Below are 16882 nucleotides of genomic sequence, written 5' to 3'. Positions count from 1 at the left end.
GGATTTTTATCTAAACAATTTAAAAATGCAATTTTGTACCAAATTATCAAAAGTGATTTTAACATAAAGCAGCTTTATTAAAGGAACCTGTATGTAAACCTACAAGCATTAGAAAAAAACCCGGCTGCATGGTAGCAGAATTTTGCTACAATCAAAGGTATTTTTTTTACATCAGGCAGCTTTGTAAACCTACGTGCATCTGAATACACACACAGACAAAATTCTGGCTGCCTGATCAATAGCTGCCAACTTGCGATACACACGGCACCCAATGAAGAATCTTGTTATGACAACTATCTGTAACATTGGCAATTTAACAAGAATTAATTTTGTAACAAAGTAATGTTTTTCTACATGGTAAGTTTTCAAACCTTCATATCTGGATTTAAAGGCCCATTCAGTGATTCGCTCATCTGGACGATCATAAAAATCATCAAAATTCCGATTTACGACCTTTGTTGTTGTCATAGACATGCTAACATAGCCACTTGTGGTTCAGCCGAAAGTCGTGTATGAAAGACAAAATAAAACATTCATGATTCTGTAATATACTGACAGTATATACATTTAGGTACATGTATTTCAATGGGGGCTTCAAATTTGCCAACGATGTAACATGCTGTTTCTTTGGGGTTTTTTGCCCAAATTTTTCATTTCAGAAATACCTACATGTAATGACAGATTTAACGACTTATTCTTATACACAATTTCAATATTTTTATACTTTCGCTGGGATCACTGAATGGGACTAAGTTTTCAAACCTTCCTATATCAGGATTTAAACACAGGCTGACTGCACTGATCACTATAGATATCTGTCTGTAATACATGTACAGTACATATGGTCCCAATGATAAATAAGCAATGGTAACAATCTGAATCAATGGCTATTTAACAAAAACAATTTTGTATCAGTATAATTTTTTTTATAATAAAAGACAGGGTAACCCTACTATGCGGACACAAACACAGACAAAAATCCTGGCTGCATGATCGTTAGCTCCCAGCCAGCCTGCGATACAAGTGTATATGGCCCCCATTGATGAATATATAATCAACAAGCACTAGTGCTCACTCCCTGTGTAACTTTCAACACTAGCTAGCAAGCAATGAAGCAGGCTGTCTCACAGACCTGCTGCTCGGCTATTGATCCAATGCTATAGTCTATCCAACATAAGCTGCGACATGACCTCCACCAAACTGCACACATCTACCATAAATATAGGAAAAGATCACGTTGTTAACTTGTGGTAGAACATACTTTAGTTGTACCCGATCATTTTGACGGAATATGACATTGGGTATATGGAGATAATAAAAGTTAATGCATGAGGTCATGTTGCAGCTATTACTAAACAGACTATAGTGTGTGGCCGCGTGGGCGTTATGTATATTACAGTCAAGCTATATCGTTAGCTAGCTGTAGACTACTATAAGGCGACATCCACATCATACAGTATGCTAAGATTGAAGCTACACTCACTCTATCTATCTAGCCAGATGCTGCTGAACAGTACTACCTTGCTGTACATAATAAAGGACAACATTGTGTGCGTGTTATCGAAGGCAAAAATGATGTACATGTGTGCAGAATTGGATTTATAAATAGGGAAGAGCCTTATGGTTTATTGTCTTCAATACTGTATATCACATCTGTATATATATAAATATATACACACACAAAAAAGCAATCAAATTGATATCCCATGTACTATTATTAGGTAAAACTACAATATGCTTTGATTTGAACTTATTTTTGTTTTTTAGCTATATGGAGAATGTTGCTTACAAGTTTGTGTTATTTTAATCAAAGGCAAAAATGTTGCGCATGGGTGCAGATTTTTATTTTTTAAATGGGAAAGGCTTTTTTAGGTTTGTCTTTAATATTCATTTCAATACAACCCATTGCAACTGTTTGTGTAATTACAAAACTGGCAAAACCTGTTTCTGGCAAAAACCTGTTTTTGCCAGTTTTTGCCTTGCAAAATGGCAAATACTGACAAAAACTCACAATCAGTCAAATATTAAAAAGTAACACAGAAAAACTCATAAACAGTATAAAATGAAAATGTTTTGAATTTGATATGACACATTTCAGTTAAGTGCAATAGTAGCAATGAAACACATGCCTTTACTTTCTTAATATGTTACTTATAATTACAAAATCTAGGCTTATTACACTCAAGAAAATATTTTTGCTACTTATTAATTGCTACTAAAAGTAGTTAAGTAGTTTTGAGATGAAAAATGTTTTACTTTTGCCATTTTTGCCAGCAAAATCTGTTATTGCCAAGTGGAAAAAAACATGGTTAAAAACCCGTTTTTTTTTCACCTGTAGAAAGAAAATGCCAACCCTTTGGAAAGCTACTTCCCAAATGTTGGTGTTTTGAAGGAAATTCTGGTATTTGGAGGGAAATTGTGTCTGTTTTGTTCATAAAAACAGGCTAAATTTTGGGAAATTTAGCTTGCTTCCCAGGATATTAACATTTTTTCAAGCCCTCTGAGGCAGGATGGCATATTCTGCAAAAAGCTATTTGCTATCTTCTGAAGATAACTGAGGATGCACATATTCTGTAGAAAGCTATTGTACTATCTTCTGAAGATAGCTGAGGATGTGCATATTCTGTAGAAAGCTGATGTGCTATCTTCTGAAGATAGCTGAGGATGTGCATATTCTGTAGAAAGCTGACATGTGTTATCTTCTGAAGATAGCTGAGGATGTGCATTTTCTGTAGAAAGCCGATGTGCTATCTTCTGAAGATAGCTGAGGATGTGCATATTCTGTAGAAAGCTGATGTGCTATCTTCTGAAGATAGCTGAGGATGTGCATATTCTGTAGAAAGCTGATGTGCTATCTTCTGAAGATAGCTGAGGATGTGCATATTCTATAGAAAGCTTTTGTGCTATCTTCTGAAGATAGCTGAGGATGTGCATATTCTGCATAAGGCTTTTATGCTATCTTCTGAAGATAGCTGAGGATGGGCAAATTCTGTAGAAAGCTAATTGTGTTATCTTCTGAAGATAGCTGAGGATGGGCAAATTCTGTAGAAAGCTAATTGTGTTATCTTCTGAAGATAGCTGAAGGAGGATAAGCATATTCTGAAGTTAGATGAGGATGTGGATATTCTGTAGAAAGCTGTTGTGCTATCTTCTGAAGAAAGCTGACGTGCATATTCAGTAGAAAGATATTGTGCTATCTTTAGAAGATAGCTGAGGATGTGCATATTTGTAGGCTTAGAGAGAAAACGCAATCTCGCCTTTCTCGCCGTGAATCTCGCTTTTTAGTGCTTTTCTTACTTTTAAAAGATTCATTTCTACCACGAAAATATGTTTCAGTGGCACATGGATGCAGAATTTGATAACCATTGCAACTAAAAAAGCTTAAGTTTGACCTGATTTTCCAGCCTGAATTTACAAAAACGGTCCATTTTCTGGCACATCCAAGCAACAACACAAGTATTCTTTATTTACTACTCAAACCTTACAATAGATTGTGTATTTTTGATGACAGTCCGGTCGGCTATTTGTTTTGGTTATATGGAGTCAAAAAAAGAAATACTGCACTCAATTTTTTTTTTTTTTGGGGGGGGAGGGTATTTACTATTATTTTCGCCCATTTTGGGGCATATATCTTGCTGTTTCTCGCATTTTGAAGTTGTCATCTCGCATTTTTGATCAAAAATTTGCATTTTGCTCTAAGCCTACATATTTGTAGAAAGATATGTGCTATCTTCTGAAGATAGCTGAGGATGTGCATATTTGTAGAAAGCTGTTTTGCCATCTTCTGAAGATAGTCGAGGATGTGCATATTCAGGGCTCGAAATAAGGGGAGCCCAAGGTCCCTCGGCCCCCGAAAATCAGTGCGTTTCAAAAATTAAAAAAATTGACATTTTTACCTGAATGTGACCGTAAGAAAACCTCTACTATTAAAGCATATCTACACGGATGGTTAATTGTCACTGCACGAATATTTTATCTCGTCACGTACGTGACAGTGAGGCACGTTAAAATAGCCCGCAAAATTTGTGACAATTTGCTCACTTTTTTGTGGGGTTCATAGGTTTTAAAACCAATGGCCCAAATTTGGGCCCACAAAAATTTGTGAGGGCCCTCAAACATTTAAGATCAAGGGCCCCAATGGCCCTCAGAAATTCTGGCTTATTTCGAGGCCTGTGCATATTCTGTAAAAAGCAGCTATCATCTGATGATAGCTGATGTGCATATTCTGTAGAAAGCTACATTGTATTGTGCTGCTGTGCTATCTTCTTTAACTAGATGTTATGTTATAGAAGCTATTACGATATCCTCTGAAGATAGCTGAGGATGTGCATATTCTGTAGAAAGCTATTGTGCTATCTTCTGAAGATAGCTAAGGATGTGCATATTCTGTAGAAAGCTATTGTGTTATCTTCTAAAGATAGCTGAAGATGTGCATATTCTGCAGAAAGCTATTGTGCTATCTTCTGAAGGTAGGATGAATATATTCTGCAGATTGTGCTATCTTCTGAAGATAGCTCAGGATGTGCATACTACATATCTGTAGAAAGCTAGCTGACATAGGATGTGCATATTATGTAGAAAGCTGTTGTGCTCTCTTCCCTTGTATACAATGCATAAATCTCCCACATGCTTTTCACAAAAATACCAACAATCCATTCTCTTATGCAATAGAAACAAATTAATTCAATCTTGCGATCAACCATCAATGCTTGATCTATCCTTATTATTTATGAAATCAATTAATCAACTATTGTTAATTGTAATAACATATGACTCTTTGCCTGTATTGATATTGACCAATATGAATTTAGCATTAATTCTCATTAGTTGATGGTTCATTAATAACAAGCATCGAAGCAGCATCGATGGTCGATCTAAAGATCAAACATATTTGGTTCTGGTGCCATACTGGAAAAAAAATGCTGCAAATTTTTCTGTAAAATATATTGACCCAATTGTTATGTAACACAGATTGGCCAACTGAGACAAGGGAAAACCCCTGTGTTCAAGGCACCTGTTTAAGAGCGTGATGTGTAGTAGTACAGGCTTGCTGACGTCATGCAACTTGTACCGTCCTGTGATTGCAAGATTATTAAGCAAATGGGAAAAAATTGATGATAGGGCAAATTTTTGCACGTTTAATTTTCACCCTTATATGAAATGAAGATTTTGAAATACATGTATAGACAGCGTCAAATTTTATTGACTAGTAGTGGTAAAGATTGTCATGATTGTGTTTCAACAAAAGTTTTCAATTTCAATATACTTGTGGAAAATGGTGGCAAAATGCTGCTGCAAAATTTTAGCAACATATATATATAGAGAGAGAGAACTAAGGAAGATATCTCTTACTCTTCCCATAATCCTTTGTAATATAATACATCACCTCATTGTTTCACATGACGCTCCCATTATGGTACAGGTTCCATTGGTTTTCTTTTTGAGAATAGACTAGCTGAACATGGGTCGATATAACAGATTTTGCAAGATCTGGATGTGCTCTGTTAAAATTTATGCACATTTCTTCACTATCGACCCATGATGCACTAGATAGCAAATCAGTACAGAAAATTGAGCTGGAAGAAATGCATTGTGGGAAGTGTAAGATATCTTCTCTGAGGTAGTACTGTAAAAATGAAAATTTTCAGAAACATTCAATTTCGCGTTCAACACAGCTACCGTAAAAATAAAAATGCACAAACATATGTGTTTCTTTTATGGATCTAAAATGTAAAACAAATCAAATTAGAGAAAATCTAAAAACAAGCAAAATCAGCGAAGTGCAAAAAATTTCATGCGCAAAAATTACCAGTTGTCTCACACACACAAACTCTATGTTGGGATGGAAAGAAGAGAAGAGGGAAAAAAGGAAAATACACTAGGATCCACAACATGCTCATCTATCAGGGCACAGTTCTTTAACCCCAATACATTTGTACATTTATTGAATGACCTTTGAACATGTGGGGTGGGTACAAAAACTCCTACTCTGCAACTTGAGGTCAAATTTTACACTATGAGTATATAATTGAGGTTATTGAACTATGGCATTGGGATGAGGCCATTGTGGTTCATAGTGATGAGTTTGCGGTTTTCTCTTCACTTAAGGCCTTGATGTGTTGTAATAAATAATTGAAAAATCCAAGTTAGTTTGATGAGGGGATTGATTTCATCTTAATGGTGTTGTATTTAGTTCTTATATTATCATCTACATACAAGGGGGTTTCCCCTTTTTGTTTATTTTTGCTGGGTTTGTTTGCTTGTTTGTTTGTAAGTGATAAATAATTAAAGTCCAAGTGTGATGAAGGGTTTGATTTCATTTTAATAGTGTTGTATCTAGTTCTTATAATATTATCATCTACATAGGGATTTCCCCTTTTGTTTATTTTTGCTGGTTTAGTTGGTTTGTAAGTGATAAATAATTAAATCCACATGTGATGAGGGGATCAATTTCATCTTTTGAATGGTGTCAACTGTAAGTATTTGATTCTTATTATGTGACACAATCTTGTTCATGGAGGCCAAAGGCGGCAAATTGGAAATGGAGATAAAAGCAAAAATATGCAGTAAAAAACAACAAAATACAAGAAAATGGACATCGCACAACTTTAGAACCAAGTACGCTACACATTTGTTATTTTCAGTATATCTGACCAACTCTAACAAAACCCGGAACAAGTCGCCAGGCATGTTTTTGAGTTAAAGGCCTTTAAAGATGACATTCCAATTTATAAAAATCATATTTTGGGATTCTTAATTTCATGGTATTTGACTGCGACACTATGTGGACTTTCAAATCCTTGAAAGTACTTATTAAAAAGAGGGTTATTTAATCAATAATTAATGATTGAACTAGATGATAATCGATATTCAATCCTGTGTTAGGCAGTAAACTAATTAACTAATTTGGCAAAAATATAAAGGTATCATTTACAAAATTATCCATCTTAAAAAGTATTGATGCTGTGTATATAATTTTGGTGTCATTTTAAAGCTTATTGTCTTGTGCTTACATTCTTATTCAAATCATAAAATAAAAAAAATGCGACTTGTTCCTCGTTTTTTCAGATGATAGCCTTATGTTTATATAAGGTTATTATAGTAACTCAATTTTCAAAAAATGCTTCCTTTGGCCTCTATATGGACCAGACTGTGTCACATGTACATACTAGGGAATTCCCCCTTTTGTTTATTTTTGCTGATTTGGTTTGCAGATTTGTTTGTATGTGATAAATAATTATATACAGGTGTGATGCAGGGATTGATTTCATCGTAATGATGTTATATTTGATTCTGGTCTCAGCATCTACGTACAAGGGGATTCCCCCTGGCTGGGTTCCACTTGGCTGTTTTTGCTTATTTGTTTTTTGTTGTAAATAATTAAATCCAGGTGTGATGAAGGGACTGGTTTCATCTAAATAGTGCTGCAAATGAATCTTGTGTCTTAACTAAGCCGCAAAATTTCTTTTCCCGTGCAGCGGATTTTCATGAATTGATGTGGCCTTTGGGGTTTTTTTCCCCCAATGCGAAATGTGCATTCTTAGAAACCGATTAAAGGTTATTTTAAAAGTTTTGAGAAAGAAAATTGCGAGATGAAGCCAGTGTGTAAAATTAAGCCAAAAAGCAACTAGTCTGCAAGACACTAAAAATAACCCATGACCAAAGTCTTATGTATATATCTTCTCATTAGCACTGTCTTGTCTAGATTTATAACTGGTGCAAAGGATAAAATTGTAAAATCGTGTAATAGTAGTCAATAATATGCAGGGGGGGGGGGGGCAAAAACAGCAAATGTAGGCATAAGAAGTACTGGTAGGTAAAGTTCAATAGCCAAAAATTACCAGTTCTAAGGCTCACAAAAGTGCTAAACCTGCAAAAACAACAAGTTAACCCTAACCCTACCCGTGGTTTTTGAGCTATCGGAAGGGAAAGAAGGAGCGAAAAAGGAGAGAAGATGAAGAAGAAAGTCACTTGGCACCCCTTTTGAGATTCGACCCTCGGACCCCTCGCATGCCACGCAGAAGATCCCCAGCATGTAGCTACACAGGTGACGTTGGCCCGCCAGCGATTCCCTGGGTATATATGACTTGGTCTGATTGCGTCATCAAGTCCCGTGGAATGCATGCACGCAGAGTGGTTTTAAGGAGGCATATAGGAAAAACATGCATGTAGCTTAACCTTAACCCTACCCGTGGTTTTTGAGCTATCGGAAGGGAAAGAAGGAGCGAAAAAAGAGAGAAGATGAAGAAGAAAGTCACTTGGCACCCCCGGGATTCGACCCTCGGACCCCTCGCATGCCACGCAGAAGATCCCCAGCAAATCACTCATTAACTTTCATGTTCATTTATTTTTCAGACACAAAAACAAAAGATCCGCCAAATTTGCAACGGATCCGCCTCACAAGCTTCAGCGCATTCAAGCATCTACGATAATACACGATGTTAATTTGAGATAGACAGTGACATTCATAATTACAAAAATTAAATATTTGCAATTAAAAACTTGTGATTTTGAGCGATTCTGAATTTTATCAATGAAAATGCAGCGATAGCGTCATTGGGTTAACGATTTTCCAACTGCTGATTGGTTGATTGCGTCACTGTCTGTGATCTGTGCATGCACGGCACGGTCCGTACGGAATGATTTTTCGTATGGGTAAAATACACTGTGCCTCGTCCGTTGGATTCACCATTACCCACTTTTACTACAACATTACTTTACTGAGACGTATGTGTGTGAAAATTTGCCATTTTAATGCCAAAATGAGCCAAAAAGAATGATATTTGTGGCTTAAAACGGACCAAACAGCAGAAGAACATCACAAATGTCATCAATATTGTCTCAATATTTCGGCGGTCATTACACCACTACTATTAATAGTGGCAACATTTCAGGGTGTCAGTCGGACGGGTTTGGTTTGAAAATAGCATGTCCGATGACGAAATTGTGCATCTCGGACGTGCGGACAGTCGCTATTTTGCACACTGATGCAGCTGTCAGGGTCAAACACCCCAAAACAAAACAACTAGGGGATTCCCCTGATTTGCCGGTATTTCAGCGGTTGATACACTACTAAGTAGACTAGAGATAGTGACTGGCACCACCTCCATTAGACAGGCTTGTTAGGTAAATAGCATGTCTGATGACAAACTTGTGTTTCTCAGACATGCAGATGTGCGCTATTTTACACACTGATGAGCTGTAAGGGTCACTCACACACAGGGTTGTAGCTAGCTACTGTGGGCAGCAGTGGGCGGTGGAGCCCACCACTCACTTCTGGAGCCCGCCACGAAAGGTTCATTTTGATGCAAGAGCCCACCACTCAAACTTAAAAAAATTATGTATGTTACCAATTCCACTTTTGTTGAGATTGTTAAATACAGGGATTTACTTGGATGTTGCACATTGCCAAATATTTTTTTCACTTACATTTACATCTTATTCATCAATACATACAACCCCCCCCCACCCCATACATGTATGAGGTTGGGGGCTTGGGTTCTATGTATTACATACACACATACCATGCTTGGCGTATTTTGGGGGACTTTGGGGCGCCAGCCCCGGGATCAAACTAGGGGCGGCAAAAGCGAAGGCGGCAAAAAGCGAAGGGCGGCAAAATCAGGGACGGCAAAAAGCGAAGGGGCGGCAAAACGAAAGTTAAGAAATAAAAAATGGCGCAAAAAATTGAAAAAGCATAAAAAATATTTAAAAAATGTTTCTTTTAGGGCGCTCGTGACTGAAAACATTTTTTTTTTTTTTTTTTTTTTTTTTTTGCTCTTCACTTTTCAAAGCGACCGTGAAAAAAATTGGGTCAACCTTTTCGGGCTGTTAAAGAAGGGGCGGCAAAATTGTTTCTTCTTCAGCCCCCCGGGGTTGGGGCGGCCACGGTACGCCACTGCATACCTTCACAAGCTCTACATTGTGGGGGTATTTTTTGTTTGTATGTTGTGGGTGTATGTGCAAATATGTGACACTGTGGGTGTAAATACCAGTATGAAACAACATTATGGGGGTAATTGTATGTAAACCATATGGGCGTCTTTTTTAAGGCTATACCTGCCCCCTCTATAGGTGTTAAAAAGCCATTTGCAGGAGGTTTCACTGTGGGCATACCCCCACATGTCCAATTTACGCCCACAATGTAGCTTTGTACGCATTTGTACTCTCACAATGTAGCTCATGTAAGGGCACAACACATACTACACACCCACACCATCACACATGACTTATTGTGTTCATTTGCCTGCTTATGTTGGCCTACAATCACCATGACTCCACATACACATCTCCTGTGACCAGTATTCGAATTAAGCATTTTTTTGAGGTTGTCCGCCGGACAACCTCAAAAATTTTTTTGGTTGTCCGAAAATATTTTTGGTTGTCCGAAATTTTAATGAACTTTTTAAGCTTAAAGTTGCAAGTTTAAAACATACACTGCCATAAATTCACACATCACACACTTTCCCCAAACTCACCTTGTTGCTAATAAAATATCAAATATATCCAAGAAAATACAAGTTGTATGTTCATCAATTATTTATCATCAATAAATCCATGTTTGTGCCGTATTTTATGCTAGGCCGTCAGAATTCATGATTGTTTTCAAGAAGTCAAGATTTTAATATGTACGCAAAATTCTCCATTGAAATATACCTCATTAATTATTCATGAGCTCATAGGGAAATCCCCCAAAGAGACAATGGGTGTTTTGAAACTGATCTGATCTGAATATTTTTTTATGCACAATCATTATAATTGCCTCGTGTCTTGAAACTTATAATAATATCATCAATCACTTAGCAACGGTCAGAGGTCAGATTTTTTGATAGGGTTTTTGCTGATAGCCAGTGTTTCTTTAGACATGATTTTACTATTGCAAGAGCTTGACAGGTTCGGGAACCATGCTAGCCCTCGACCAACCGTGTGCATGGTGTGTCAAAATGCCCAAACCAGCTGTTTACATTTACCGATGCACATGTCCAAGGTTGGGTATTTATAAAATACTGGCTACAAATTGGGTGTTTTTTACTACATTGGTCATGATTTCTTCTGAAAATTTCAAGATGATAATACAATGCATTTTATATTAAGCTTATTCAGTAACAGTGGTGCACATTTTTTATGGTTGCTTTAACTTGCTTGTATAAACTTGTAATCCAGACTTGTAATCGAACGCAAAGGACTGAACTTCCCCCGATGCATAAACTTTTTTTCCGGTATCGAGGGGCTCGATAAAAGTAAACAGATAATGACTGTGATTGAGTTTCGCAGCTCATGGGTTGTGGAACCACGTTTAAATTCACGTTTATTTTATTCAAAAAATAGTTTCACATTTTAAATATTACCATCGGCTAAAAGATACTTGTACAAAGGTGAGTTTTGGCTACAGATTTATGGTTGTCCGGCGGACAACCGAATCAATATTTTTGGTTGTCCGGCGACTTTTTTAGTTGTCCCGGGCGAACGGACAACCAAAATTTCGAACGCTGCCTGTGACTAACACACACCCCCCAACACTCCCCCATGTGAAAGCCCTTCAGGACTAAGCAAACGTGGCCGTCTGACTCCGTACTCAATTAATATACCGAGGACATTTCCATAATTTTTTTTACCTAGCAACGATAGAGGACATATTTCACAAATACATTACACATTAATTGTGGTCGTTTGCAGACCTTGTTGAACTGAGGACGATCCCCGTTGCAGAGAGGTCTGTGGTTTAAATGTGAAGTGTGTCTTGACTGTCCTCATTTGCTGGCAAACACTTACGCACCTGTACACAAACCCACACCCTACACATTATTACATACCTTGACTCATTCTCCAGTCAAACTACTACACGGTGACACAACATAATCCAAGCATCTGTCATGACACCCCCACCCCCTTTACACACACCCACACAGATTGTTTCTACATGTACCTACCTTGACTCGTTCTCCAGCTAAACTACTACACGGTGACACAACATAATCCAAGCATCTCTCATGACTAACAAAGTTGCAAACTGAAAAGAGAAACAAATTAAATAAAGTAAACTATCTGCAACATTGTACAACACTTTTAACAGTATAAAAGAACATTAGTGAATCAATCAATCCCAAGATGATACAACTTACAAGAGAATTGCAATTCATTGGTTCTTATTACATTGTATACAGCACATGAGGTCACCGTACCCTATCACCCAACCAAGTTTGAAGTTTGAACATCAAATTGACGTCACACGTTCATGTATACATGATAATCTAATCCTGTATACTCATACACTTACAAAAGGGGCCATAATTCAGGTGATACAAGCACTAGGATCCACAACATGCTCATCTATCAGGGGCACAGTTCTTAAACCCCAATACATTCGTACATGCATTGAATGACCTTTGAAAATTTGGGTATAAAAAGTCATACTCTGCAACTTGAGGTCAAATTTTGCACTATGATTATGTAATTGAGGTTATTGGATTATGCCATTGGGATGAGGCTATTGTGGTCCATAGTAAAGGGAACTCTGTGCACTGAAATTGGGCTAGAACACCATTGTTTCCCTTAAAACCTGCCAACAGGTGATAAATATGAGGGTCGGCGGGTCACATTTTTTGTCATGTCTTGTTCCTGATATATACTACATGTATGAGGACATTGTATCAAGGGTAAATTAGTACAACTAGGCGGTTACCCGTATTTGGCGGTTCTCGGCTGTCGCGATTACCTGGCTGACGGTGACTGTATTCACCAAGTGTTATGCCCATAGGACAGTTTGTACTTTTTTTTGGCTCTAAATGTTGACTGTACCCACCACGTTTCATGCCCATATGACAGTTTATAGTAATTTGACCTTCGATGACCCCAAAATGACCTTCCAAAAATTTGACTCTAAAAGGTGACTGTACCCACCAAGTTTCATGCGCATACGACATTTTTTACTAATTTGACCTCAGATGACCCCGGATGACCCCAAAATGACCTTCCAATAATTTGACTATAAAAGTTGATTGTACCCACCAAGTTTCATGCCCATACAATAGTTTTTACTAATTTGACCTCAGATGACCCCTGGATGACCTCGGGTGATCTGTCCTGTCTGAGGTCCAGATGCACCCACCCACCAAGTTTGAGGAGCGTGCGACCCCTAGTCTCCGAGAAAATAGGCGGAAAACAGTTTTTACTAATATAACCTCAGATGACCCCTGGGTGACCATGACCCACTAATCAATACAAACTTGTTCTGTCTTAGGTCAAGATGCACCTACCCACCAAGTTTCATGCCCATATGACAGTTTTTACTAATTTGACCCCTAGATGACCTCTGGTGACCTTGACCCACTAACCAATACAAACTTGTTCTGTTATGGGTCAAGACGCACCCACCCGTCAAGTTTGAGGAACGTCGACCCCAGTCTCCCAGAAAAACAGTTTTTACTAATTTGACCCCTGTATGACCTTGGGTGACCTTGACCCACTAACCAATACAAACTCGTTCTTCCTCATACCAAGCTGCACCCACCCGCCAAGTTTGAGGAACGTGCGACCCCCAGTCTCCGAGAAAAACAGTTTTTACTAATTTGACCCCTGGATGACCTTGGGTGACCTTGACCCACTAACCAATACAAACTCGTTCTTCCTCATACCAAGCTGCACCCACCCACCAAGTTTGAGGAACGCGCGACCCCCAGTCTCCGAGAAAAGAGGCGGACAGACAAACAAACAAACACACAAACAAACAGATTCTGGTGAATTATAGTAGGATTGCTGCCCTATAGACATTTGACAATTTCTGCATTCTATATCGATATCGTCAAAGTTTGGGGGGAAAAAGTCACGGTCACCATAATTTAGTCGGGATCAGAACTTACGTCTTCTTTCAACAATAATACCTCAATTGCAGAGAAACCCCATTTTGATTCACCAGATGTTTCCTATTTCTTGGGTACTGGTATCGTAATATGTATAGACTAGAGTCCGAAGTTTTCCATTTTACGGAAAACAGAAAAAAATCACGGAATCGGGGGTACAACACGGAAAATGACATTTTTGTATGACATGACAAAAATTGTTTGGAGATAAAAGAAATAGATGTTAAAAATAATCTTGAGTTGTGTGTGTCAATAAAGATATATTACCAAGGCATGAACCCCTATCCATCCAAACATCTTTAAACAGTTGGCCTATTATCATGAGAATATTCCAATCCAAGCCTGGAAACAAGCAGGCGCCGAGCGATTTTTACCCTACGGTTACTGAGTTTTAACGCCTGGATCCAACCAAAATTACACGCCCAGGCGCCAGAGAAAATCTGTATTTTGCGCCCGGTATCAGTGCTCAGGAAATGGCCCAGTAAAACTTCGTCAGGCAAGTTCATTTCCGCTCAAAATATTGGCCATTTCAATGTATTTTCAACAAAATGCAGTGCCAAATCTTATCTTTTACCTAATATTTCACCAATTTTCCTTGATATTTGCCTTCAGGGCTCATAATTTTGGCAGTATTTTGCCTTGTTTTCAGGTTAGGTGATCACCACGATCGCTAAACATGAAGGCGGCCATCTTGAATTTTGGCGACATTGTTTCTAGATATTTAAAATTTTCCTAAAATCACGAAATAAAAGGCCAAATTGAATAAAATAAAAAAATGAATTTAAAAATAAAAAAAATAAAAATAAAAAAAAAAAAAAAATAAAATAAAATAAAATAAAATAAAATAAAATAAAATAATAAAATAAAATAAAATTAAAAAAAAATAAAATAAATTAATAAAATTAAATTAAATTAAATATAAATTAAAAATAAAATAAAATAAAATAAAATATAAAAAATAATTAAAAAAAATAAATAAAATAATAAAATAAGACTCAACTGGTCTGTTCAGATATAATAACATTCATTGTATAACTTGTTATTTGTTAACTTGTGACAATAATTAATAATATAATAAGTTAAATAACAAATAACATGGATCTAAAAGTCTCAGGTGAGCATCGAAAGCTGTAGAAATAACAAAAATAAGCATTTTGATACTTTAAGAAAAATGACTCCTGGCTCTTTAAAATGGCTCCTGGTTCACTAGAAAATTACAGGACCAGGAGCCGCTTTTCCAAATGTTTGGCTCCTGGTTCAGACCGACTTATTTCCAGGCCTGTTCCAATCCGAGCATATTGATCGCGATATTGAACACTTTATTGCGACATTAATATCATTCATAATCATTGTTTATACATTTTAAGCTTTATTCATAAAAGATGGATTTACAAATTTTTCAACACGGATTAGAACACGGAAAATGGATTTTAGAAAACTGTAAACTTCGGACTCTAGTATAAACATAAGACTATATGGTGGTGAGCTGTGGTTCAGGACAAAAGGTGTGATCCTGGTGTTGTGATTTTTAATTTCAATGGGCTACAGAAATCGCGTAAATCTGGACAACAAAAAAGCCTGAAAACTTGCATCCCTGAACTAGGCGATTTTAGTTGAAATCCAAACACCCCCTACAGGGAGTGCAAATGGAGTCACCTCATCTAGGTAGCCCCATTTGAAACACACACTCCCTGGATGGAAGATTAAGGTCTTGTCTTCCATAGGGTGTGTATGGATTTCAAGTGGAATAGCCCGTTTTAATGTATGCATGCCAGGGTTGTAGCTAGCAGAGTGAGTGGTGAGTGGTAATTTACAGAAACCTAATAATGTTTTAAGCAAGATTTTACTAATACATGTACTGGGCATTTTTAGCATGCATTTAGTGAAATCCACAAGTTCTTTGAGTTTGAGTGGTAGGCTACAGCACTGACATTGGGCTATACCAGTTGAAATCCACACTCCCCCTGTGGAAGATTTTGGAAATATCTTCCACAGGGGGAGTATGTTTTTCAAATGTAACTGGTCAGAATTAATCATTTTGGAACCCATACTCCCCCTGTATTATGGCTTTACCTATATCATCCGCAACTGGAGTGAGTATTTCAAATGGAAGCTACCCAATTGTCTATTCTATTCGAAACTCTTAATCCCTCTGTGGAAGACTTTAGCTAAATCTTCCACAGGGGGAGTGTGAATTTTAAATGGAATAGCCCATTACCCTTTATTGGTGGGATCTAGAAGTGTATGGTGGGCTTCACCAGCGATTCACCGCCCACTGCTACAACCCTCATGCATGCTGCATTCGTGTAATGTACATGTATTAGTATAGAGCGCTGCTATCATCTCAAAACTACTTAGAAATGTGTTACCCCCTTTTTAATTTCAATATGCATGCTGCTATGTCAGATATTTCAGACATTTAGTGAAAATTAGTGCATGTTTTCACAAGATAGTGAAGATACCCAAAAAGGTCAGTTCAGGGCCTCGGTTTTGTTCTAGTTTGCGAGAATCAAAAAACATCGGAGTTGCTTTACTTACTGCATGATTCAATGAAAGAAGTTGATTCTCGCAACAACTTTTTACAAGAATCATTAGGAGAATGAGGCACTGCAGTTAACCCCCTCCCCAAAAAAAACCCACCCCTTCCATGTTACATTTATTTCATCAAATGTACGCAATGCTGCTATCATCTAACATACAAAACTGCTATCATGACACAGACATAACTGCTATTAGCAAGCAAATGATAATATATCAACAAAGGTCACTTGAAATGAATGAGTAATACTGTAAGCAAAAAATCACTTTGCTCCAAAATAAACACATCGATGACAATATAAAGTGTTAACAGATATTGATACTAAAAATTATCTATTTTTCCTCTCTTTTATTATTTATTAACTTTTTTTATTAAAATAAATCTAGAAAGGGTGATTTTTAGGATGCAGGGAGGTTTGATGCAATCCATCCATGCATGTATTCTCCATCTATCCCTACTCACAATACACAGGCAGGCAAAATGG

At 37.3% G+C, this 16882-nt stretch overlaps 1 protein-coding gene across 3 annotated transcripts in view; it reads right to left on the bottom strand.

Moving 5' to 3' along the window:
• The window catches only part of LOC140162440 (diacylglycerol kinase theta-like), a 180185-nt gene that overhangs the window by 124417 nt on the left and 38886 nt on the right, over positions 1–16882 (bottom strand). For all 3 annotated transcript variants that reach the window (XM_072185677.1, XM_072185678.1, XM_072185679.1), the window contains exon 2: positions 11931–12010. In XM_072185677.1, coding sequence (XP_072041778.1) covers positions 11931–12010 — 80 coding nt within the window. The remainder of the gene's footprint in view (positions 1–11930; positions 12011–16882) is intronic.

Source organism: Amphiura filiformis, chromosome 10 (genome assembly GCF_039555335.1).
Source record: "Amphiura filiformis chromosome 10, Afil_fr2py, whole genome shotgun sequence".
Taxonomy (NCBI): Eukaryota; Metazoa; Echinodermata; class Ophiuroidea; order Amphilepidida; family Amphiuridae; genus Amphiura; species Amphiura filiformis.
Note: the sequence above shows the minus strand (reverse complement) of the source record. Positions and strands in the feature narration are given on the sequence as shown.